General features: G+C 37.3%; 1 protein-coding gene across 2 annotated transcripts in view; it reads left to right on the top strand.

The window, feature by feature from the left end:
• The window catches only part of NGLY1 (N-glycanase 1), a 68,488-nt gene that overhangs the window by 20,805 nt on the left and 20,021 nt on the right, over nt 1-27,662 (top strand). For both annotated transcript variants that reach the window (XM_047769216.1, XM_047769213.1), the window contains exons 4-6: nt 16,951-17,116; nt 24,047-24,269; nt 26,668-26,789. In XM_047769216.1, the coding sequence (XP_047625172.1) occupies nt 16,951-17,116; nt 24,047-24,269; nt 26,668-26,789 (511 nt within the window). The remainder of the gene's footprint in view (nt 1-16,950; nt 17,117-24,046; nt 24,270-26,667; nt 26,790-27,662) is intronic.

Here is a 27,662-nt window from a genome sequence, read left to right as displayed (position 1 = left end):
TTTTTATTTTCATTACTCTAGGAGGTGGATCCAAAAAGATACTGCTGTGATTTATGTCAAAGAGGGTTCTGCCTATATTTTCCTCTAAGAGTTTTATAGTATCTGGTCTTACATTTAGAACTTTAATCCATTTTGAGTTTATTTTTGTGTATGGTGTTAGAGAATGTTCTAATCTCATTCTTTTACATGTAGCTGTCCAGTTTTCTCAGCACCAGTTGAAGAGACTGTTTTTGGTTTTTTTTTGTTTGTTTGTTTGTTTTAAGTACTGCACCCATGGCATATGGAAATTCCTGGGCTGAATTGGAGTTGCAGTTATCAGCCTACACTAAAGCCACAGCAATGCCAGGTCTGAGCCATGTCTTGACCAACACCATAGCTCATGGCAATGCCAGATCCTTAACCCACTGAGTGAGTCCAGGGATCAAATCCTTGTCCTCATGGATAGTAGTCAGTTTCATTACCACTGGGCCATGATGGGAACTCTGAGACAGTATTTTCTCCATTGTATGTTCTTGGCTTCTTTGTCATTGATTAGTTGACCATGGGTGGATAGGTTTATTTCTGGGCTTTCTGCACTGTTCCATTGGCCTATATTTTTATTTTGGTGCCAGTACCATACTGTTTTGATTACCATAGCTTTGTAGTATAGTCTGAATTCAGGGAGACAGATTTCTCCAGCTCCATTTTTCTTTCTCAGGATGGCTTTGACTCTTTGAGGTCTTTTCTGTCTCCATACAGGTTTTAACATTCTTTGTTCTAGTTCTGTGAAAAATGCCATTGGTAATTTGATAATGATTGCATTAAATCTGTAGATTGCTTTGGATAGTATAGTCATTTTGAAAATATTGATTCTTCCATTCAAGAACATAGTATGTCTTCCCATCTGTTTGTGTCATCTTTGAGTTCTTTCATCAGTATCTTATTTTTAGAATACAGATCTTTTGCCTCCTTATAGTAGGTTTTTCTATTGGTATTTTATTCCCTTTCATGCAATGGCAAATGGGATTGTTTCCTTAATTTCTCTTTCGGATTTTCATTTTTAGTGTATACAAATGCAAGTGATTTCTGTGTACTAATTTTGTATCTTACAGGCTTACCAAATTTATTGATGAACTCTAGTCTTTTTCTGATAACATCTTTTAGATTTTCTGTGTGTAATATCATGTCATCTTCAGACAGTGATAGTTTTACTTCTTTTCCAATTTGAATTCCTTCTACTTCTTTTTCTTCTCTGATCGCTGTGGCTAGGACTTCTAAAACTGTGTTGAATAAAAGTGGTGAGAGTGGACATCCTTGTCTTGTTCCTGATCTTAGAGGAAAGGCTTTCAGCTTTTCACTGTTGAGTATGATGTTAGTTGTGGGTTTGTCATATATGGTTTTTGTTATGTGAGGTAGGTTCCCTTTATGCCCACTTTTTGAAGGCTTTTTACCATAAATGGGTGTTGAATTTTGTCCAGAGGTTTTTTTTTGCATCCATTGAGAACAAATTTTATTCTTCAGTTTGTTAATGTAGTATATCACACGGATTTGCAAATACTGAAAAATTCTTGCATTCCTGGGATAAATCCCACTTAATCATGGTGTATGATACTTTTCATGTATTGTTGGATTTGGTTTGCTAGTATTTTTTTTTTTTTTGAGAATTTTTGCATCTGTGTTCATCAGTGATATTGGCATGTAATTTTCTTTCTTTTTTTTTTTTATGGTATCTTGGTCTAGCTTTAGTTTCAGGATGATGATTACCTCACAGAAGGAGTCTGAAAATGTTCCCTCCTCTGCAATTTTTTGTAATAGTTTTAAAAGGAGAGGTGTTAACTCTTCTCTAAATGTTTGATAGAATTCACCCATGAAGCCCTCTGGTCCTGAACTTTTGTTATTGGGCATTTTAAAATCACAGTTTCAGTACTTGTGATTGGTCTGTTCTTATTTCCTATTTCTTTCTGGTTCGGTTTTGGTATATTATACCTTTCTAAGAATTTGTCCGTTTCTTCTAGGTTGTCCATTTTAGCGGCATATAGTTGCTTATAGTAGTCGCTTATGATGCATCTTACTTAATTGATTTGAGCCCTCTCCCTTTTTTTCTTGATGAATCTGACTACATGTTTATCAATTCTTTTTTTTTTTTTTCAAAGAACCAACTTTTGGTTTCACTGCTACCAGATATTATAATTTCTTTTCTTTTTTTGGGGGGTCTTTTTAGGGCCACACTTGTGGCATATGGAAGTTCTCAGGCTAGGGTTGAAACTACAACTGCCGGCCTATGCTACAGCCACAGTAACACTGGATCTGAGCCGCGTCGGTAACCTACACCACAGCTCACAGCAATGCCAGATCCTTAATCCACTGAGAGAGGACAGGGATTGAACAAACGCCGTCACAGATACAAGTCAGGTTTGTACCACTAGGCCACGATGAGAACTCCAGATTTTGTAATTTATTCCTATTTTTTCAATTAAAATATAGTTGATTTACAGTGTTGTGCCAGTTTCTTCTGTACAGCAAAATAACTCAATCATACATACATATACATTCTCTCTCTCTCTTTTTGTCATCATTTTCCATCACAGGAGATTGGATATAGTTCCCTGTGCTATACAGTAGTACCTTATTGTCTATCCATTCTAAGTGTAATAGTTTGCATCTGTTAACCCCAAATTCCCAGTCTATTCCACTCCCTTCCCTTCCCCTTTGGCAAACACAAGACTCTTGTCTGTGAAATTTTTTCTGTTTTGTAGATATGTTTATTTGTACCATATTTTAGATTCCACATGAAAGTGATACTATATGGTATTTGCCCTTCTCTTTCCAACTTAACTTCACTTATAATGTTAATCTCTAGTTGCATTTGTGTTGCTGGGAATGGTCTGTTTTCTTTGTCTATATTTCATTTATTTCTGCTCTGATATTTATGATTTTTTTCATTCTACTGACTTTGAATTTTGTTTGTTCTTCTTTCTCTAGTTGCTTTAGGTATAAGTTTAGGTTGTTTGAGATTTTTCTTATTTCCTGAGGTAAGATTGTATTGCTATAAACCTCCCTCTTAGAACTGCTTTTGCTGTGTCCTTTATGCTTTGGATTGTCGTATTTTCATTTGTCTCTAGGTATTTCTTGACTTCCTCTTTGATTTCTTCAGTGATCCGTTAGTTTAGTCTCCACATGTTTATTTTTTGCAGTTCTTTTCTTTGGTGATTTTTTTTTTCTTTGGCTGTGCCCGCAGCATGTAAAAGTTCCAAGAAGACCAGGGATCAGACCTGCCCACAGCTGCTGTAATGCTGGATCCTTAACCTGCTGCTCCACAAGGGAACTTCCTTCTTCAGTTGATTTCTGTGTCATTGTGGTTGGAAAAGATGCTTGTTACGGTTTCAGTTTCCTTAAATTTACTGAGGCTTGATTTGTGGCCCAGCATGTGATCTGTCCTGGAGAATGTTCCGCATGCACTTAAGAAGAATGTATTCTTCTGCTTTCAGGTGGAATGTTCTATAAATATCATTTAAGTTCATCTGGACTAATGTATCACTTAAGGCCTGTGTTTCCTTATTGATTTTCTGTCAGGATGATCTGTTCACTGATGTAAGTCGGGTGTTAAAGTTCCCTACTATTGTTGTTCCTGGTGATTTCTCCTTTTATGACTGATAGCATTTGCCTTATATATTGAGATGATCCTATGTTGGGTACATATATATTTAAAATTGTTACATCTTCTTTGATTGAACCTTTAATCATTATATAGTGCCTTTCTTTGTCTACTAAAACCATCTTTATTTTAAAATCAGTTTCTACTGATATGAGTAGGCTATTCCAGGCTTCTGTTGATTTCAATTTGCATAGAATACCTTTTTTCCATCCCCTCACTTTCAGTCTGTATGTGTCCCTAGATCTGAAGTGGGTCTCTGCAGACAGCGTATATGTGGGTCTTGTTTTTGTATCCATTCAGAGAGTCTATGTCTTTTGGTTGGAGCAGTTAATCCACTTACACTTAAGGTAATTATCAATATGTATGTTCTTATTGCCATATTGTTTTTTGATTTGGTTTTGTAGGTCTTTTTTCTTTCCTTCCCCTTTTGTTCCCTTGTGATTTGAAGACTATCTTATAGTGTTTGAATTGCCTTTTTTGTATATGTCTTTATTCTATGTTTTTGGTTTGTGATTACAATGAGGTTTTGTTATAGCCAACTGTACACACACATACAAGATTGTTTTGAGTTACTGATCTCTTAATTTCAAATGCCTTTCCAATATCCTGCATTTATACTCTCCTCACACTTGCTGATTTTTGTACATCATATTTGTGTGTAGATGATTTCCTACCTTTATATTTTTTTTTACTGGTAATCTTTCCCATTAATCATTTTATTTTTCTTCTTGTGGCCTTTTCTTTTCTGCCTGCAGAAGTTCCCTTAGCATTTGTTGTAAAGATGGTTTGGTGGTGCTGAATTCTCTTAGCTTTTGCTTTTTCTGTCAAATCTGAATAATAGACTTGCTGGGTAGAGTATTCATCACTGAAGGTTTTTTCCCTTCATTTTAAATTTCTGGTATCCAGAGTTTCAGCTGACAAGTTGGCTGATAACCTCAAGGAGGTTCCCTTGTATGTTATTTGTTACTTTTCCCTGGGTGCTTTTAATATTTCTCTTTGTTTTTGGTTTTGTGTCCAGAATGGATAATTTCATTAATTTGTGTCTCAGAATGTCCCCCTTTGGGTTTATCCTGTTTGAGACTCTGTGTTTCCTGGACTTGAGTGTTTTCCTCTCCCAAGTTTGGGAAGTTTTTGGCTATTATCTCTTCAGATATTTTCTCCACCTCTTTCTCCTCCTTCAGGGACCCTATAATATGAATGTTGATGTGTTTAATGTTATCCCAGAGATCTCTTAGACTGTCTTCATTTCTTTTCAATATTTTACTTCCCCAGCAGTGATTTCCATTGACTTGTCTTCCAGCTCATGTATTCATTCTTCTGCCTCATATATTGTTACTGATTCCTTCTAGTGTATTTTTCATTTGTTATTGATTTGCTCTTTAAATCATCTAGGTCTTTGTTAAACATTTCTTGTAATTTCTCATTCCGCACTTTCTTTTTTTTTCTGACATCTTTGATCATCTTTAATATCATTACTCTGAATATTTTTTAAGTAGGTTACCTATCTCCCTTTCATCTAGTTGCTCTTCTGGGGTCTTGTCTTGTTCTTTAATCTGGAACATATTTCTCTGCTGTCTTATTTAAATTTCTGTGCCTGTGGTCTTTTTTTCCTCAGGATGCTGAGTTGTAGCCCTTCTTGCTTCCAGTATTTGCCCCCTGGTGGGTGAAGTTGACCCAGGGGTTGCACATGCTTCCTAGTAGGAGGGACTGGTGCCAGCCCACTGGTGGGTGGAGCTAAATCTTGTCCCTCTAGTGTGCAGGACCGTGTCAAGTGGTGTGTTTAGAGGTGGCTGTGTGCCTAGCATGTCTTTAGGCAGCCTGTTGGCTCATGGGTTGGACTGTGTTCCCACCTTGTTGGTTGTTTGGCCTGAGGCTTCCTAGCACTAGAGCATGTAGGCTGTTGGGTGAGGCCAAGTCTTGTCTCCCAAATGGTGACCTCCAGGGGAGCTTACACTGGTTATTCCCTGAGGCCTCTGCAACCAGTGTCCTGTCTTCATAATGAGTCAGAGGAGACCCTCCAAGACCCACAAGTAGGTCTGGCCCAGATTCTTAGAGAGTCACTGCTTTGCCGTAGGATCCATTGTACATGAAACCTTAAAAGGTCTCCTTCCAAGGGTGTAGTCTCTGTTTTCGCTAGTCCAATGGAGCTTCTGCACTCAAACAGTACTGGCTTTCAATGCCAAATGCTCTGGGAGCTCCTCTTTCCAAGCCAGACACCCAAGCTTGGGAGTCTGATGTGGGGCTCAGAATTCTCACTCCTGTGGGAGAACCTCTGCAGTATAGTTATTTTCAGGTTTGTGGGTCATCGTCACCCAGCAGGTATGGGATTTGCTTATATTGGAAAAGCATTCGTCCTGCCATCTTGTTATGGCTTCCTTTTTGTCTTTATGTGTAGAATATCATTTTTGGTAGTTTCCAGTCATTTTTATCAGTGGTGATTAGTTGTGATTTTGGTGTTTTTGTGAGAGGAGATGAGTTCAAGTCCTTCTACTCTGCCATCTGGTCTCCTTCTCTAGTCACCTATTGATCCCCTGGAGCTTGCTGCCTTCTTGCTGTCTCTGGAGGTCGTGGGAACATCTCCTTGGATTCCAGTTCAGTAGCTTTGCATCATAAGCTTTCAGACTTTGAGCATTTCTCTTTCCCAAACTGGCTTCCGCAACTGAGTGGAGTTGGCCTACTTCCAACTTAGAAACCGGACTCAGACCTGCTGTCACCTATTTCCGATGTTTTGCAGGCATTCTCAGTATGCTTAAATGATCTCATTTAGTAGGAAATTGTCCTGTTTACAACAACCTTTTAGTAAAGTTCCTTAAATATTTCACTCCTAAATTTTCGCTATCAGAAATATTTTTGTGATTTTTTTTCTATAGTAATTTTATCAGTAGCCAACTTAAACTCACCTTGTTTCTCTCCTCCATATAGTGGAACTTTATTATATAAAGTCAGTTGTTTAATATATAGAGCCTTTATTTTCACATCCCTTATTTTCAGTTGATGTGCAGTTGTTCCTTGGTGTAGGCTGGGGAGGCCCTAAGTTTGTATTTTAAAAAATAAAGGGTAAAGGTGCCAGAGGCTGTCAGGGGTGAAGACACACAGTTACTGTCCTCTTACATAATTCTTGATGATTTTCCAATATTTTTTTTGGTGGAGGATTAAATCTTTTCTTTTTTCTCTTTTTTGTTTTTCTGTTTTGACTGCCCTGGAGCATGTGGATTTCCTAGGTCAGGGATCGATCTGAGCCACAGTTGCAACCTATGCCCCACTTGCAACAATGCTGGATCATTTAACCCACTGTGCCAGGCTGGGGATCCAACCCATGGCCTGGAACTGCAGAAATGACACTAATCCTGTTGCACAACAGCGGGAACTCCAGGCTTAACTCTTATAAAACATATTCTTTTGTGCTTCGGTTGACTTAGTTTCACTTTTAAGCATTTAAAATACTTTCTCCTCTCATTAGCTTCATATTTGTTTATAATAATAATAAATTATTTTTTATGACTGCTTCTGAGAAACTGTTAGTGGACAGATACTATTGGCTCCACTAGTAATGATATTAAATTATTCCGGACATTAGATGAGATAGCATATGCGAAAGCTCTATAAACTGTAGAGGACTCTAAAGGTTTGCCTTTGTAACAGTTAATTCTTTCTATAAGGTATCGGTGCTGCTTCATTCAGTACAAAGCTATCACAGAGTCACAGAAAAGTGGGACTATAACAAGACAATAGTAATCCTAGGCAGTCTAGTTCTAAGGACCGTGGTTTCCACTTTTTTTTTTTTTTTTTTAATGTCTATCTTTATTCCTTCTCTATAATTTTATTATTATTTTTTGGCTGCTGCATCAGGGTATACAGCAGCTTGATGTGAGATCTCAGTTCTTAGACCAGAGATTGAACCCAGGCTACAGCAGTGAAAATGCTGAGTTCTAAGCACTGGACTACCCAGGAACTCCCCCCTCCCTCCACACACACACCAGTGATAAAATGTTGAGTATATAATTTAATAAGTGTATTTGTTTATGAGTTTACTTGTGTACTAACATGTATGTTATTCAGCAGTCATGTGCAAGATTAAAGGGTGGATTCTATGTGTCCTCTCTTGAGCATGTCATTACCTCTTGGGATAACTGGGTCTCCATCAGTTTCACAGTTAAGGTTGATGCAGAAGCATATTTTTTAACTCTTTCTTGTTTTTTTTAAGTATTTATGAATTTTCTAATTAAATCTTTATATCTTTTAAGATCTCCTGCCTTATCTTTTGTTGAATCTTAGTTTTGCAGTTTAAAATGCTCAGTACTAACCAGCCTTACAGCAAAGCACATAATACAGAAAACATTTTATTTTACAAAATAGCTCTTTTCTGGACTAAGTAGTATTTTGTTAGTGTTCCAGGTCTGGAAATCCATTTGGATTTTCTTTAACCTCTTTCCTTTTTATTCTTAACTTTGCAATTCAGATATAGATTGAGGTCTTTAAAACTTTGTTAGTTATCAGAAAATATCTGGCTGCTACATTAAAAAGGTCATTCTGTTGTCAGAACAAATTTAGAATTTGGAAGAAAATGTCTTTCTCAAACACATAAGATCTTAGAAGGCTAATGTATATTTATTCCTTATTTTTTTAGTCCCCGGGATAAAGTATCTTTTTTGTGTTCCTTAAGGGAGTAGGAAGCAATTAGAATGAATCTTGTTTTTATAACTAATTCCTGGTTTCATAGGTCACTGAAATACACATTTTAAAAAGTATTTTGTTATTCAAGCTTTTATCACTGCTAGTTACTTCACTACAGAGTTTGACAGTTATACTCTCCTACCTTTCCCATTTTGAGTGGAGATACTGAGAATTAAAATGGACCAAGTCAAACAAAGCATTTAACTGCATATAACCTAGACAAATCCTGAGCAGCGATGAGCTTCATAGCTAATATAATATTTCTGTGGTTAAAACTGTATCAAGTAAAATTTTGAAATATAAGACTAGGTGACAGTCACTGATGTTGAAATTTGCCAATAAGCTATTCCCATAAGATACAGAGTACTGGAATATATTGGTGCTCAGTGAATAATGATTTAGTTAGAAATTAATTTTGCTGCTTTTGCTCAGTATTTTATGTAAATGGAATTATACATTGTCTAGTCTTTTGTTTCTGTCTTCTTTTACTTTGTGTGTTTTTGAAGTTTATCCATATTGTAGGTTGTGTCAGTATTTTGTTCCTTTTTATTGCTGAATGGTTTTCTTTGGTGGGCATCTGGGCTTCCTGTCTGTCTGTTAGGAACAATGCTTCTATGAAGGTCCACGCAGCAGGCTTTGTGTGGACAGATGTTTTCATTTCTCTTGGGTATATTCCTAGGAGTGGAACCCACTGGGTTGTATGGCAAGTTTATGTTGAATGTTTTAGGAAATCGCAAGCTGTTTTCTGTAACTGTTGTACCATTTACATTCTCACCAGCAGAGTGTGAAGGTGCCAGTGTCTCAAGATCCTCACTGATACTTGTTACTGTCTTTTTTATTGTAGCTGTTTTAGTAAATGTTAAGTAGCATCTCTCTGTGGCTTTAATTTGCATTTCCCTAATGACCCAACTGATTCTTAAATTTGCTGGTTATACATGCTGAGTATTTAGTATTCCTATATGAAATAACTTCCTGTGATAACCCTTTATAAATTTTTACAGCCTTTGCCATCCAAAAACAGATTCAAAACAGCAAAGACAGTTTTTCAAAGACAGAGCCTCAGAATGTTAGAAGCATTATTTTCTAATTTTGCAACTTTAGGTTGAAAACATGATTCTGAAGTATAATTTGCTTAAAGTAAGCATTTGGCAGTTATTACACGCCAGTCTAAATATATGCTTTTAGGAGTTCCCGTCTTGGCACAGCGGAAACGAATCCGACTAGGAACCATGAGGTGTCACGGGTTCAATCCCTGGCCTCGCTCAGTGGGTTAAGTATCCAGTGTTGCTGTGAGCTATGGTGTGGGTTGCAGACACAGCTCAGATCTGGCATGGATGTGGCTGTGGCATAGGCCAGCAGCTGTAGCTCTGATTCGACCCCTAGCCTGGGAACCTCCATATGCCACGGGAGCAGCCCTAAAAAGACAAAAGACAAAAAATAAATAAATAAATTATATGCTTTTATTTAACAGGTGATTGCTTTTAGAATGTGTATGAAATTGTTGAGGATTTTCCATCAACTCTTATCACTCTAGAAATGATTGCTCTTTGTGTATATGAGTACATATATATTTAAAAGAATTATTATAACTGAGTGCCCATGCTGTACAGTGGGGGGAAAAAAAAAGTGTGTTGGGGGAAATAGCAATAAAAATATAAATTAAAAAAATAAAGAATTATCATTTGAGGTTATTTCACTGAAATTATAAAAATAATAGTATTAGATAATGATAGTAAAATGAGTTAGTTTATTTTTAAACTGATCTCATAAAACATCTCTTAGTCTGGATCTATATGTGATCTTTATAACAGAAGAAATCTGCAATTTGGACATGATATTTAAATGTTTAGGAGTTCCTGTCATGGTGCAGTGGTTAACGGATCCGACTAGGAGCCATGGGGTTGCGGGTTCCATCCCTGACCTTGCCCAGTGGGTTTGGGATCCAGCGTTGCTGTGAGCTGTGGTGTAGGTTGCAGACACGGCTCGGATCCTGCATTGCTGTGGCTCTGGCGTAGGCCGGTGGCTATGGCTCCGGTTCGACCCCTGACCTGGGAACCTCCATGTGCCGTGGGAGCAGCCCAAGAAATGGCAAAAAAAGACAAAAAAAAAGATTTAAATGTTTAGTTTCTTGATTATGAAGCAATCTTAAAAGTAAAATCTACAAACCTTTCAATAGGGAATTAAATTCCAACGCATCTTTAAATTGGCATTCTCAGTATCTGTTAAAAAAAGATGATGTGGTCTATTTTGACATGAAGAGAATTATTATATGGGGAAAAAGGTAAACTAAGAATTCCAAAATTAAACAACATATGTTGTGTGTATGTGTGCAATATTTTAATTTTTCTTATTAAAAATGAACATAAATACGTTCATTTCTAAAAGGTCTGGAAAGCTGTATACAGGTATCTTAGCCATAATTTCTTCTGAGTGGTGAAATTATAGTAATTTGATATTATTTATATTATTTAGAATTTCCTGAAATTTTTTATAACATTTATTATTATAAATAGAAAAAAGCAGTTTTTAAGAAATAAAACCCCTTAAAACTTTTAATGAAGTCACAAGTTGATTTAGACTATCATTAAAAATGTATTAAATAGGAGTTCCCGTCGTGGCGCAGTGGTTAACGAATCCGACTAGGAACCATGAGGTTGCGGGTTCGGTCCCTGCCCTTGCTCAGTGGGTTAACGATCTGGCGTTGCCGTGAGCTGTGGTGTAGGTTGCAGACGCGGCTCGGATCCCGCGTTGCTGTGGCTCTGGTGTAGGCCGGTGGCTACAGCTCCGATTCAACCCCTAGCCTGGGAACCTCCATATGCCGTGGGAGCGGCCCAAGAAATAGCAACAACAACAACATGACAAAAGACAAAAAAAAAAAAAAGAGTACAAAAAATGTATTAAACAGTAGTTCTGTTGTGGTCACTCAGCAGGTAGGAACCTGACGGAGTGTCCATGAGGATATGGATTCGATCCCTGTCCCTGCTTAGTGGGTAAAGGCTGTGGCATAGGCTTCTGTGGCTGTATGTAGGCTGGCAGTTGCAGCTCCAGTTCAACCCTTAGCCTGGGAACTTCTATATGCCTCATGTGTGGCCTAAAAAGGAAAAAAATCATCAAACAGAATTATGTTTAAAAACAGGTTCTAAACTTAAAAGCCACAGAGGCAAAGGGTTGTAAAAAGGTAGAGGGCTAGTGGGCTTAAGGAAGCTTTGTCCCTTACTAAAGAAGTGAATTTGCTCCAACTTCTACTGGTTCTGTCACAATTTGGCCACAATACACATCGTGGATTTTTCTCTTATAATGAGACTTAAATATCTCACCTTCAAAACTAAATAAGTGGAATTCAAATGTGCTTAGTGAAGAATAACCACAAATTGGGGAGTTCCCTTTGTGACGTAGTGGGTTAATGATCTGGCTTATCTCTGTGGAGGGTCCAGTTCCAGATCCCCAGCCCAGCAAGTGGATTAAGGATCCAGCATTGCTGCAGCTATGGTGTAGGTCGCAGCTCTGGCTCAGATTCAGAATCCCTGGCCCGGGAACTTCCATGTGTCATGGGGTGGCCAAGAGAAAAAAAAATCTTTTTGATTTCAAATGGACAGATTTCACATTTTAAAATTCTATCGTACTTCAAATAACTTTAACTCTTAGGCAGTTAACTGTTGCCTTATGTACATGGTTACCCAGCTGCTATAATCACCATGCAATCAGCAAACTTCTATTTTTATGACTTAATTTTTTTGGAGTTGTGCCAATGAATATGTAAAGAAATAAGGCAAGAAAATAAACTTTATTGTTCCAGATTGTTTGAGTGCCATTTAAAAACACAGTGAAGAAGGCAATTTCCAGAGTGAAAAGTACTAAATTGAAAATAAAAATTCTTTGGATGAGTTCTTATCCTCTCACTAAGAGAAAGTTTACACTAAAAAAATAAACTATTGTATGTGTTTCATCTTTAGGAATTCTTTCAAATAAAAATGCAGACATTTCATTCTTTATGTTTCTGTATAAATTCTGGTCAGAGGCATACTCCTTCCTGTTGTGAATGCCCTAGGTTTCTCATCACCAGGTCTGCATTAACTCTCTTCGTTATTGTTGGTGGAGTAAATGTGTCTGCTCCTAATAGAGGCTGACCCTCCTCTGTCACTGAGGGATTGGATTGAACAGGGACTGTGCAGTCTTGACCTGTTTCTTTTCTTGGAGATTCTTCTGAGTGGGTTTTAAACCTTGCTTTGGGCCAGTTTTCATTTAAGGTTAGACATTTCAATGTCTAACCTTAAATGACGTGCGGATTCCTGGACAAACCCCAGACCGGATGAACTGGAAAGGTATGGGGATGGGGGGGCTTGGAAACCTGCGCTTTTCACCAGCAGATTAACTTTACAGACCTTTCCTGTAAGCTCTTAGAATCAAGCCAGGACACAAATATCCCTAGATCCTGTGTGTCCTGTTTTACTCACTTTCTCCTCACAGCAGTTTTCAGGAAGAGTCCCTGGTACTCATTCCTCCATCTGTACTCCTCACATATTTATCTAGCGGGTCTCCATCCTTTAATTATATGCCCTATCAATAAAATATTTCTGAGTATATCCTTTCAATATTCACTTATTTATGTATAAATTATAGACATGCACTAATACGCCATTGTACTAGTTACATTATGAAACAATGTAAAGAGGAGCTAGAAAGTAAAAACATTTTTAATTTTAAAAATGTATTGGAATTCCCTTGTGGCTCAGTGGGTTAAGGATCTGGCATTGTCACTGCTGTGGTTCAGGTTGCTGCTGTGGCATGTGTTCAATTCCTGGCCCTAGAACTGCTGCATTCTGTGGACACAGCCAAAAAAATTATTAACGCTATATCATTTAATGAATGCACACATAAATGTGTATTTTAAATAATCTTATAATTTTGAATTTGAATAATTTTCAATTCGAATCACTTTGTCAGATCTCAGTACATTGTGATTTTTAATTTTTGCATTAAAATATAGCTGTTGAAGTGTCTTATAGTAAAAACTGTAGGTGTGATAGCTCTGCTGTTTGCTTGGAAGCACTCCACATGTGTGCACTTGAACTGCAGATATTGTGAGGTGATGAGAGCAGAAGTAGAACTGAGTGTACCATGGTGAACCCCTCTGCTCTGTAGTGCTTTCTTCCCTCAGGATAGCTTTCGTAGCTTTGGGGGTGCGGGGGGGTCACTATTAATGCAAATATTAAATATTATTGTAATTTAATTGCTTTACTTTTCAGACAGAAAATGAATAGAAATTGTAATGTTTTCCGTCACATCCCAGTGGGCCATTTTTGTACAGCTCGATTGGGACACCACTTATACCATCAATCTCTTACAACTTGCTTTCCTTATTAACACTATTACCAAACTTATTACTAAGATCATCAACAATCTCAATACTACTAAATTTAGTGGACTTTTTCAGTTCACTTTTACTTGAACATTTTCATTTTCAGTTCATTTTTACTTGACCATTCATTTGGCCATTTCCTGGTTTTTCTCCTGCTATAAGTGGTTCAACTCTTGACTCAGTTGCTCATATGGAAAATCTGTAGATCATTTCAATTTATTTTTCTACTTTTCGAACTGCCTCCTGACTCCACAGTTCAGTCACCAGGACCTGTTGATTCTACCACCTGCATTTTTTTAATATCCATGCACTTTTCTGCCATCTTAGCTGAAGCCACTGCCCCCTCAGTCCTGCAGTGGTCCCCTACTGAGCCGTCTAATACCTGCTTGCTTCACACTGAAGCTCAAGTGATATTTTGAAAGCACGGATCTGACCAATTTACTCCCTTGATTGGTCTCTTAGATAGCGTCCCAGTACAATGGAAAGACACGAAAGATGAAGCTGCTTCCAAGCCAAACCTCCTCCTCAGCTTTCTCTCTCCATCCATTTCCCCTTGGTTTTCTGTGCTCCAGACACCTGACTTCTCTCTGATCCTCCATGGCATGTTCAGGGTATCCCCCTGCGTACACTCGCCAGCTCCCTACAAGTTCCTTCTCCCAGGAACAGTCTTTTCCCTTTTCTGTTTACTAGCTTCTCATCCTTCCTATTTTACCACAAATACCATTTCTTCAGAGAATGCTAGTTTTAGAACCCCCGTTGTACAGTTTCACTGTCTTCTATATTTGCTGTGTAACTCTTAACCATACATGTCCCTAGTCCCTAACAAATAATAAAGGCTCATTAACTATTAGAGTAACATTGTCATAGCAATATTTGTTTGTTTCTGTGTCTGTGAACTATTTACTCTGTGAGGATACTATCTTTGTCTGTTTGGGTCTCCATTATTTTTCCAGCATATATCACATATACGCAGACATATTTATATACAAACATTTGTTGACTTAATGTGATGATTCTGTCATTATTTGCTTAATGCCTTTCCCCCTTAGACCGTAAGGGATTGTCTGTCTATGCAGCCATCCCTAGTGCTTAGTGCAGTGCCTAACATTAAATAAGATTTTGGTTAATTTTTTAATTACTCTTTCTTTTAATACATTTTAATACACATTTTGTCCATTCCTATTTACTGTAGTTCTTATTTTTTTCTTTTACTGTTGTTGTTTAGATTGATCAAGTTTTCTTCTATTATTTTCCCTCTAAAGGTTAGGAAGTTAAATATCCTTTTTATTAGTATTTTCTAAATTTTTAATCCAGATATTTACTTTATATTTTTCTACCACCGTCTTAAGACAGGACCCTCAGGAAGGCTTTAATTGTCTGCTCCTTTCCCTGCTACCTACCTTAATGAGATTTTTGTTTTCAATTATTATTTATTTATAACAATGAGAACTTAAATTTTACAAGTTCGTTTGGTTTTTATTTAACTCACCCCTGCTTCTTTTCATTCCAGGTTCCACTCCTTGGTGTTCGCCAGAGATTGAACCTCCTGGTGCCACAGCTGTAACCAGAGCCACAGCAGTGACATCACTGGATCCTTAACTGGGGAACTCCAACAATAACTTTTATAATAATTTTTTTTAGATAGAATTTGGGAGTGATATATTTTCTGCATTGTTAGATGTCAGAAAATGTGTTTAATGGAGTTTCCTGGCAGCCTAATGGGTTGAGGATCTGGCATTGTTACTTCTGTGGTACAGGTTCAGTCCCTAGCCCAGGAACTTCTGCATGCTAAGAGCATGGCCAAAAAGAAAAAGAAAAAAGGAAAGAAATAAAATGTGTTTATTTTGTTCTTGTATGTAATTAGTTTGAAGAGATATGAATTGTATGTTCTCTTTTTCTCTTAGTCTTTCAGAGATTTTGCTTCATTGTTTCCAATAAGATGTCTGATAGCATTAAAGGCTTTTAGGATTTTGTTTTAACAGTAAGTTACAAAATGTCACTATTACATATCTGGTTTAGGTTTTGGTTTTGGTTTTCCCATTCATACTGGCTTTTTCTTCATCTCTCAGAAATTTTCTGTTATTTCTTTGAAAAGTTTTTCTCTTCCATTTTTTTGACTCTACTTTCTAGGATTCCTGTTTGCGAATTTTTGTGAAATGTTGGGTTTATCCTCAGTGTATATATGTTCTTTTGTGCTGCATTTTCAGAAAATGTCTTGGCTCAGTCTTCTAATTGATCACTTGGCTGTATTTATTCTGCTGTTTGACACCATCAGAGCCTCTTTATTTTGGTGCTTAAATATTTAATTTCCAGGAGGCATGGTTTCCTTTCTCTGAGTATAGTATACTCTTAAGTATCTAAAGAGAGACATTTTATTCTTTTTCTGCCTTTTGCTGCCATTGCTACAGCGTATCTCTTTCTGCTGTTTATCTTAGAACATCTTCCCAACAGTACAGGTTGTTGTAGATTCTTAGGAATTTGAGTTCCTGCTGCCCTGTCTGTGAATACCACATCTGGTTCTAGCACTTGTGGAGAGGAACAGAACAGGCAAGGCAGGCTATGCCAGAGCACACCACTTCTGAGCTGGGATGATTCTCTTTGCTTTTGGGAATCTAAGCATCGTCCCCACTGCTCAGAGACACACTTTTTGTTGATAAGGAGTGACGGGGCGGGGAGGGAGAGAGGCAAAATGTCCAGTTGTCTCACCTGCAGAGCCTGGCAGTCTTAGTGCTTACTCCAAGGCCCCTTCCTTGGGATTGTTTTGAGAACTTTTTTTTTAGCTTTTATAACCAGTTCTTCTAGAGGGCATACTGAATAGTTCCTTTCTTTAGTCCATTCATATCTGCCTTTCCTCTTTGAGGAATTTCTCAAAATTTCCTGACCCCTTAGGAATAGTCCTCCTTAAGCTAATGCTGTATAAAGTTATTTTTTAAAAAAATGTTGTTTATAGGGATTTGAAACTGAAAAGTCTGTCAATGGCATTGCTAAGACTACTGTCTTGATCCAAGCTTGTGGTCAAGAATTCAGTATATCCCTGCTGAAATATATCCAAATACATGCTCAGTAACATAATATATTGAGATGAAAATATAGATATATCTTAGTAACACAGATATGGCTGTCTCCTAATACTAATTTTATAAGGGTTTTGTGTATAATTTCTATATTTCAGTGAATCCATACATTTCTCTTTATTTATGAAAGCACAGAACCAGTTTTTTTTTAATTATGTTATTTTTATGGCATATGGAGAAAAGCTAATTCACTACTTTCTTTCTATTAGGTTACTGGTGATTCAGTCATTCTAAAAGTTCTCCGGTCCAACATTCAGCATGTGCTGGTATATGAGAACCTTGCTCTCCAGGAGAAAGCACTGGCTTGTATTCCAGTCCAAGAACTAAAACGAAGATCACAAGAAAAGTTATCTAGAGCTAGAAAATTGGATGAAGGTAGTGGTTTTACATAACCATTCAGTATTAAAAATATGCTAAATAAATCCTGAAATGGTGCCTTTTGCTCTATACGTTATAAATATGTAACCTAGTTCTATTTGTATTTTTAAGAAGTACAACAATAGTTTGTTTTATTGCATATACCTCCTGCATACATCTGTTAAAATTTTAACTTTTTTTTTAAACTCAAATATGTATTTGCAGTTTAATCATTGTATGTGTTTTGTTTGTTTGTGGTTTGTTTTTTTTTTTTTAGATATGGTAGAACTTTAGTCCATGGAATATATGATGGCATTATTAGTGAATTTTAATGTGAATCTGAGAAAAGCCATATTCAAAATTAATTCCTCTGGTTAGGTTGTTGACTGACTCACTTTAATAGATAGTTACTGATGAAGAGTGTGGATAGTGAAGTGTGCCTGGTGTAAATCCAGCTCTGCCTCTTCCCAGGCATCACCACACTGGTGATTTAGTCTCTACACCTCAGTTTCTACATTCAAAAATAGGAATGATATTTTTAAGAAATAAAGAAATAGGACATGTAAATGTCTTAGAACAACACGGGCCACAGTCATCAACCAGTAATTACTTGTTGTTTTCATTAATGGTCCTAGGATTTTAGTTGTTAAAATTTTCCAACTTCAGCTTTTTTGAGTTTTTATGTAATTGGGTTTTGTTTTTTTTTTTTTTTTTAGTTTTTATGTAATTGGTTTTTAATCTGTTAAGTCATTCTTTTTTTTTTTTTTGTCTTTTTAGCTATTTCTTGGGCCGCTCCCATGGCATATGGAGGTTCCCAGGCTAGGGGTCCAATCGGAGCTGTAGCCACCGGCCTACACCAGAGCCACAGCAACGCGGGATCATCAACCCACTGAGCAAGGGCAGGGACCGAACCCGCAACCTCATGGTTCCTAGTCGGATTCGTTAACCACTGCACCACAACGGGAACTCCTGTTAAGTCATTCTTTTTTAATTGAAGTAAAGTTGATTTACACTCTTGTTAATTTCTGCTGTACAGCAAAGTGATTCAGTTATGCATATATATACATTATATACACACACTCATTCTATAATGTGTTGTCATTTCTTAACTGTGTTTTCTATAGGGTTCTGCAATATTTTTGATTACCCTAGTTTGCAGTAAACATTAGCTAATCTGTTCATCCTCAGAAACATATGGCTTCATGTATGGTGCAGATACCTCTTCACAGAATTGTCTCCTTCCCTGAAGACTCTGCCATTGCTTATTGCACTTATCCAGTTACTGTAATCTCCCAGTTTGTTAATTTAAGTGGTTACTTTTTAGAATAAGTAAGAAAATAACAATAACAGATCTTCTGTTATCTTTATTCATTCCTTCTCTGATGCTCTTCCTTTATGCAGACTCCAGTTTATGACTATCACTTTTCTTCTTCCTGAAGAACTCCCATTACTATTTCTTGCAGGGCAGGTCTACTAGAGTTGAAGTCCCTCAGTTTTTCTTTGCCTGAGAAAGTCTATTTCTCCTTCACTGATGGGGGATGCAATTACCGGGATAATAGAATTCTAGGTTGGTGGTTTTTTTCTGTCAGCGACACTTTAAATATTCCCCTTACTCTGTTGCCTGTATTGTTTATGGTAATATGCCTGCCATAAACTTTTTTCTTGCCTTCAAGTTTTTTTTTTTTTTGGCTTTTTCTTGTGTGGCACTAAGATGGTGATGACAAGGCCTTCTCTGTCCAGGCTAGTGATTTTTTTCCTCTCTCTTTTTTTTGTTTGTTTTGTTTTGCGTTTTTAAGGCCACATATGCAGCATGTGGAAGTTTCCTGGCTAGGAGCTGAATCGGAGGTGCAGCTGCCCACCTGTGCCACAGCCACAGCAGTACAGGACCTGAGCCATGTCTGCGACATATACCACAGCTCATGCCATATCCTTAACCCACTAAGTGAGGCCAGGGATTGAACCTGAGTCTTCACAGATACTATTCAAGTTCATTACCACTGAGCCACAACAGGAATTCCCGGGCTGGTGATATTCTTTCCTCATGAAATGACATCTTTTTTTCCCCTCCAGACAAAATTTTTTTCTGAATTTCTGGATGAGAAAAAGTGTTCTGGTTTGAAGCAAAATGGGGGCATAGAGCCCTGCCCCTGAGGCAACTCCAGAGATGGGTAAGGCTCAGAGAAGTATGGTTTGATGGTTCTGGCCTGGAAGACTGAGGGTTTGTTGTGTGTGATTGTTCCACCCACAAATGAAACACCTTTTTAGAAGAGAAAGAGTCCTATCATTTTGGAAAATTTACTTTGGCTTACTAGGTTGACTATGAAGACGTGGGAGGCAGAATATTGAGCTTAAAGCTGTGTCTGAGGATGAGGCATCTTCTTCTGATGTTTTTACTGGTTTTCTTCTTATTCCATCTCTTTTTGTGCATTGATGTCTATGGTTTCATAGGATGGAGTTAAAGCCTAAACTTGTTCATTTTAGTTTTGTCGTGAAAAGTTACCAGAAATCTATTTATATGGTATGTTTGAAGATGCAAAATTAAGTAATTTAAAGCCTGGGTTATAATTGAAAAATATGCTCTCCACACTCTGAGTATTCTCTTCACAGAATTTAGCATCTAAGTCAGACCTTCCTTTAACCCCTGTGTCTTTGAGCTTATCTTATACAGGCAGGACTCCACTTTGATTTCTCTGAGATAATATTTAGGATCTTGAAGAACCAAGGAACATGGACCCTCAGATGGGCCTCCCTGTCTGTGCACTAGTCCTCCTTGTGGGAAGCTGCTACCGCACCCAGGAGCCCACATGCATCGAGCAAAAGTAGGCTGTCTTCCCTGCCTTTCCCATCTTGATTATGACTGTTGAACGAGCAGTATTGAATCTAAGTAGTAGCATGAGGCTTGTTTGTTTGTTCAGTCCTCCTGTCATCATTCCAGTATTTACTGAGTACTTAACTGTATAACAAGCATAGCTCTAGGTCTTGGAAACATAACAACGAACAAAACAAAGTCCTTGCTCTCTGGTGAGACAGCTAAAAACAAACACTGAAATGTGACAGGTAATAATACGTGATGGAAAGACAAGTCAGAATAACACAATAGAGAGTGATTAGGAAAGATGTGCTTTGGTGTGGGGTTATCAAAAAAGGGTTTTCTTTTCTTTTTTTCTTTTTTTTTTGTCTTTTTGCCTTTTCTAGGGCCACTCCCGAGGCATATGGAGGTTCCCAGGCTAGGGGTCTAATTGGAGCTGTAGCCACAGGCCTACACCACAGCCACAGCAACGCAGGACCCGAGCCAAGTCTGTGACCTACACCACAGCTCACGGCAACGCCAGATCCTTAACCCACTGAGCAAGGCCAGGGATCAAACCCACAATCTTATGGTTCCTAGTCCGATTCGTTAACCACTGAGCCATGATGGGAACTCCAAGAAAGGGTTTTCTTAAAAGCAGTGATTTCCTTTTCACTGGGCACCAACAGCTGCAAAGGCTCCCTGCATGGGAGTGAACTTGGCATGTTTAAGGGGTGGCAGGGAAGGCATTGTGGCTGTAGCAGAAGGAATAAGACTCAGAGAGGCAAAGGAGTGGGTATATTAGTCTTCTGTTGCTGCTGTAACAAATCATCACAAACTTGGTTCCTCAAAACAACAGAAATGTACTCTCTCACAGTTCTGGAAGTCCATAATCAGTATCATTGGGCGAAAATTAAGGTGATGGTCAGGCCACACACCCTGGAGGCTTCTAGGGGAGAATCTTTTCCTTGCCTCTGCCAGCTTCTGCTGGCTGCTTGCAGTCTTTGGCTTGTGGCTGCATCACTCCAGTCTTCAAGATCAGCATCTTCAAATTTCCTCCACATCACCTTCTCTGTGTAAAATTTCCCACTGCTTCCCTCTTAAAAGGACACATGTCATTGCATTGAAGGACCACATGTAATCAGGGTAATCTCCCCATCCCAGAATCCTTAATCATATCTGCAAAGGATTTCTTTTCTTTCTTTCTTTCTTTCTTTTTCTTTTTTTTTTTTTTTTTTTTGTAACATTCACAAGCACCAAGGGTAGAAAATGAACATCTTTTGGCGGGCCATTTTCCAGCCTACCAAAGGGGCTGGCTGTTTTTTTGTCTTTTTAATGCCACGGCATATGAAAGTTCCCAGGCTAGGGGTTGAATTGGAGCTGCAGCTGCTGGCCTACACCACAGCCACAGCAACATGGGATCTTAGCTGTGTCTGAAACCTACACCACAGCTCACAGTGAGGCCGGGAATCTAGCCTGTGTCCTCATGGATGCTAGTCCGATTCATTACTGCTGAGCCATGATGGGAACTCTGGCAGTGCTGTATTTTTAAAAAGGTCATTTTTAGTCTATAACATTCATGAAAATTTTCTTGGGGAAAAACTTTGCTCTGTACAGGAAATGCTAAGCTCTCCCTGCCAGTCAGTCCTGCTCCTCCTCTTACAGAGATAACAGCTATTATCACCTGATGTGTTCCTTTTCATATCTTTTCCTGTGTATGTACACCCATAAGTAGTCATCTATAAAAATAGTTTTAAGTTTCATGGGTTTATGTAAAATTTATGATCTGTATATTCAGCTCCTTGGTGTTTTTTTGTTTACTAATGTGTCTTGGAAATCATTTCCACCCTCCCTAGTGCTCTGGTACGTAAGCAGTGTTATTTATACAGTTCCCCACTGATGGACATTGAGATTGCTTACCATTTTTCCCTGTTCTAAAAACTGCTACAGTAAAGATCCTTGTCAAGAAAACATGCCTGGGCATACATGAACAGATGTTTATTTGGAATAGATATAAGAGTGTCAAGAGTTTTCTTTTATACTATAAGAAAGATATGAGTTGCAAGGGATCTTTTATACTATAGCAGATCCCTGCCAAACAGACTGCCTTCCACTTTATACCATAAGTGTCTGAGAGTATTTTTTTTGACAGTGAAATTATTGAACTTCTTTTGCGGACCTTACTAATTTTTCTAATGTGTTTGTTAATATTCTTACTGATTTGTAGAAGCTCTTAATATATCCTGGATACTTTTCTTTGTTAGACACATTATATCTTTCTCCCAGAATTCTTTGTTTAATTTAATTTAGTTCATCTTTTGAAATTCAAACGTTATACAATTTAAGAATGAAGTTTCCCATTATTTCATTATTTTTACAGTTATGTTTTGTTTTCTATCCCAAAATAATAACCAAAAACTTCTACTGTTACTTTTATAATATCCCCTCTCTGAATATATAATATATATATAAATATGTATGTATATATTTATACACACATGTATTGAAATGAATGGAGTAGGAATCAATATATTTGGATGGTACCTGTCCCAGTACTATTTATTGAACATCCTCTTAGAACTACTTTATAGTTTTATATAGTGTGTCACTTAGAAATCTGTCTTTCATGACTGTTTCATTTCATTGATCTATTTGTCTCTCCTTTACCAATAACAGAACTGTTTAATTATTAGAACTTTGTAATGTATTTTGATGTGTAGTAGACATTTATCTCATTTTTTTTAATATAATGATTTTTATTTTTTTCCATTATAGCTGGTTTACAGTGTTCTGTCAATTTTCTGCTGTATAATATGGTGACCCAGTTATACATACATGTATACATTCTTTATCTCATTCTTAGTCTAAGTTGTGTAGACTATTTTATGCATTTTCTCTTTCACAAGAATTTTGCAGTTAGCTTGTCAACTTTTATGAAAAATTATTTTATAATTTCAGTTGAGATTGCATTAAAGTACAAATTAGTTGTGGAGAATTAGCAGTTTGTGAATACTGAATTTTCCTGTTCAAGAACATAATGTATTTTGGCCTTTTAATATTCTCTGTAGTTATTTTCCTCTGTAGTTTTTTATTGTGAAATATAGCAAACATAATTACAGGAATAAAATGTAACATCTCAAACACCTGTGACCAGCATCAGACTTTATTAATCTTAACGTTATGCCATGTTTTCTTCATATACATTTTTTATTACTTTTTAATAATAAAATATTAAAGATAGAAATGAGAACCCCCAGTATTCTTTTCCCCTCCCCTTTCCTTCTTCCTAGGGATACTGTGCTCTTGAATATGATCAAGAAAGATCTTTTTATTTGATAAAATGGATATAACATGTCATGCTTACATGCTTACAATATAAAACTATATGTATTGTTCCTGAATAAAGAGCCTGGAAACACAACCGAGTGCAACATGTGTCCTTGGATTAGATTCTTTGTTACTAAATGGCATTACTGGGAAAATTGGCAAAATTTAAGTGGATTCTGGGGGAAGAATATAGATTTCTTTTTACTGTTCTTGCAACTTTAAGTTTGAAATCTGCCAAATAAAAAAAAATATTTAAAAAAATTCAAAACATTTTTAAAAAACTATATTGTTGACATGGTTTGTTTTTATGTGTTTTGTGGTGAGTATTCACAGATGAATTATATTCTACAGTAGAAGCACTAACAGAAAAACTAATAGGATGATTTTTAAAGTGTCCAGAATTCTGTAATTTCTGCCTGTAATTTTGTGATTGTTTCATATTTACTTTTGTATATATCTGATAACAATTTAATGTGGTCATTTAAAAATGTTTTTCAAAATCAGACTTATTTTCTTACCTCTCTCATGCTTTGGGATGAATTCCAAACTGACAGCAGTTCCCTAAGAGATTTTGTTCAGCTCCCATGTAAACGCATGGTGGAGGTTAGAGGATGCAATAGTCAAGTCCGACTGCCTTCAATGTGCAGTGGATCACATCATTGTATTCAGCCTACTTCACAATACACTGACAATTCTCTCCACATCTTATTTTTGAAGGCCTTTTAGATCTTCTGTTTTCATATATTTCGGCTTCATATTTGTGAATAAAATATATGTGAGTGTTTTTATTTTTTCTGCTTAAAATCTTACTTAGTTCTGTTTCAACTCCTCAGGTACTCATTTAAATGAGGAGGATTTTCTTTTGCTGGAGCTTTTACACTGGTTTAAGGAAGAATTTTTCCACTGGGTGAATGACATTGCATGCAGTAAATGTGGTGGCCGGACAAAGTCTAGAGGCACCTCATTGTTCCCCAGTGATGATGAGCGGAAGTGGGGTGCAGACAGAGTAGAAGATCACTACTGTGACGCCTGCCAGCTCAGCAATCGATTCCCAAGGTGAGTAGCCTATGGACCACAGTCCAAACGGTTAGAAGAGAATTTTATTAAATCAACTTTTAACCTTCATTTTAATTATTAGAAATATACTACTCTAGGAAAGGGGTCATCAAGCTATGGCTGATGGGCTAAATTCAGCCCACATCCTGTCTTGTAAATAAAATTTTATTCCAACACATCCATGCTGCTCCATTAACTTATGGTCTGTGACTGTTTTCACATTTTCATGGCAGAGTTGAATACTGGCAACAGAAACCATATGGCCTGCAAAATCTAAAATATTTACCGTCTGGCTTTTTAGAGGAAAAGTTTGTTGACTCTTGAATATAAATTGAGTTTAGTCCTAGGAATTTAATGCTGTAAATCTTGTATTTTTCTTCTTTTAATACATAAATGGTAACATTTTGATAACTTTAATAATACCGGTAGCAAATAAAAGTGATGCTAAAACATTAATACTGATCACTGTGCCGTACTTAAAATCATCAGGTGGTGGTATAGAAGGTGAAAGTATAGTACAGTGTGGTACCACATATTTTATTTTAAATGACAGAAGTTTGTTTCAATTACGTGCCTCCCCCACCAACTTAACCTGCCTTCATATCACTAAATTTTAAACTGAGGGAATTGGAACTTTTAACTTTTTCTATCCTTCAATTTGTAAGTCTTTTATCAGATATTCTTAATTGGCACTGCTTGTAAAGTTTGGTTGTATCATCAGGCAAAAAAAGATACCAAGTTTTTGCAGTACTTAATTTTGGGGGCTTAGGAACTCAGTTCTTTCCTAACTAGGAATCAGTCCTGTGATAAGATAAAAAGAATTCAGTATTCAATAATTCTCTAAAATAATAGAGTTATTTTTTCATTCAGCATACATTTGCACAGGTACTTTGGAAATGTTTGAAGGTAAAATATATATATATTAATTATACATAATTAATATATATAATTAAACCCCTCTCCTCATAAACCCTAGGATATAGACTGATAACTGCAGTGTGGAAGGTCAGAGGCTAACAAAGGTATTTATACAGAGCGTTATTTGTTTCCCTTCTAATCATATACTTGTCTCACTGTTAGCTGTTCTCTGTATAAGGGGCTGGGAGTATGAACACTGTTAATTAGGGACTAAGCTGACCTTTCAGCTTGGCACAAGTGGTGCCAGGCATAGCATGCTCTAATTATGCTGTTGTTACTTCTTCATCTAAATAGACAACTTTTTTCAGCAGCTACATTACCAAAATGATAAGTCATTTAACTTAGTTCAAGCAAGAGCATCTGCTTAATTTAAGACCAGTTTGTCACTGCAGGCCCAATTCATTCAGAAAACTGTTTCCTTCCTACCAGGATTTTTCACTCCAATTTTGTAATTGGAGTAACTTTAAACGAATGTTGTAGGAATTCCCTGGTGGTTCTTCAATGAGTTAAGGGTCTCGTGTTGTCACTGCTGTGCGTCAGGTTCCATCCCTGGCATGGGGACTTCTGCATCCTGAGGGCATGGCCCCGGGGTAGGGGGGGGAGAATGTTGCAAACATATTTCAAATAGCAACTTCAAAATTAGCAACACTTTTAAGTAGTTCAGAAGACTAAAATTTCAATCAAAATGATCATTAAAAGGAATTCCCATTATGGCTCAGCAGGTTAAGAACCAGACTAGTATCCATAAGGATGCGGGATTGATCCCTGGCCTTGCTCAGTGGGTTAAGATCCAGCATTGCTGCAAGGTGCAGCATAGGTTGCAGATGCAGCTTGGATCTGGTGTGGCTGTGGCGTAGGCCAGCAGCTGCAACTCCAATTCGACCCCTAGGCCAGGAACTTCCGTATGCTGCAGGTGCAGCCCTAAAAAGGAAAAAAAAAAAAAAAAAAACTTAGAAAAATAATATTTTATATAAAGTTAAGTAAGTTTTAAAATCTTTAGTGTGTTGAAGTTTTTACCTTTTAAGTACAATGAGCTTGTTAATTACCTGTTGCTTTTTAGAATTACTTGTTAGAATAATTCTAATGCTTAAGAAGCAGATTTCCTAGAGAATTTCTGCCTGTCCAAAACCTGCCCATCCTTCAATACCCAGTTCAAATACAAGCTCTCCTCCCCAACCCTCTCCCACAGCACTAATTCCAACTTGTTGTATGGTTTATATCACATTCTGCCAGGTATTAAAATCATTTGCGTTCTTTCCTTGTCTCTCTTAGTACTGTAAGCTCCTTGAAGGCTGTACCACTGCTTAATCATTTTTCACCCAAGATTCTAGCACCATACCTCATATGTTCCAGGCTCTCTAATCATTATTTAAGAATATGAAGTTAAGAAATAGTGCTGTTTATCACAAAGGTAATATAAATTCTTTAAAATTCTCGATTGCGATAATGAAGCAAAGCTTTTTGTGTTATTTTAAACCAGGTATAATAATCCTGAGAAGCTTTTGGAGACAAGATGTGGACGCTGTGGCGAGTGGGCCAATTGTTTCACCCTGTGCTGCCGAGCCTTAGGCTTTGAAGCTCGCTATGTTTGGGATTACACAGGTGCGAATGTGATGAACAGAGACCAGGGGAGCTTTGCAAACTTAAGGATTGGTGTCCAGTCCAGTCTTGTTTTCTGTCACTTTCTGGCCTTGTCAGTCTGAGTTTCCATTTGCCTTCTGTAAATAATAGTAGTATCAGCCTCACAGGTTTTTTATGGGGAGTACAAATCTTTTGTAGTATCCTGAGCATTTTGCCTGATACTTTGCACTATAAACTTTTTTTTTTTTTTTGTCTTTTTGCTATTTCTTGGGCCGCTTCCGCGGCATATGGAGGTTCCCAGGCTAGGGGTCGAATCAGAGCTGTAGCCACCGGCCTACACCAGAGCCATAGCAACGCGGGATCTGAGCCGCGTCTGCGACCTACACTACAGCTCACGGCAACACCGGATTGTTAACCCACTGAGCAAGGGCAGGGACCGAACCCGCAACCTCATGGTTCCTAGTCGGATTCGTTAACCACTGCGCCACGACGGGAACTCCCTATAAACATTTTTTATTAACATTTATCATGACATTTTTAGTTATGCTGTTTATATATTAATACATGTAATAATTACTGTAGATGTCTTCATTATTATAGAGATTAGTATAAAAGATTTAGTAATCTTAACTCAGTATACAATAAAAATTAATAAAAAGTTATGTGACGTTTATATGGTCCTTATTTAGTTACGACTTGTGTACTTTACATATTTAAAAAGTTTTCCTTTTTAGATTTTTGTTTGTTTCTGTTGTCTTGTTAGAATAAAATGAAATCTTCACCTAATAGTTAATTGTTCTCTGACAGTCACACATCAGACATCATTAACCAGAGCTCCTCTGTTAGCCCTCAGCTGATCTAGGCCTTAGAGGTCTAGAGAAACTGCAGTTTTAT

This window comes from Phacochoerus africanus, chromosome 1 (assembly GCF_016906955.1).
Source record: "Phacochoerus africanus isolate WHEZ1 chromosome 1, ROS_Pafr_v1, whole genome shotgun sequence".
Taxonomy (NCBI): Eukaryota; Metazoa; Chordata; class Mammalia; order Artiodactyla; family Suidae; genus Phacochoerus; species Phacochoerus africanus.
Note: the sequence above shows the minus strand (reverse complement) of the source record. Positions and strands in the feature narration are given on the sequence as shown.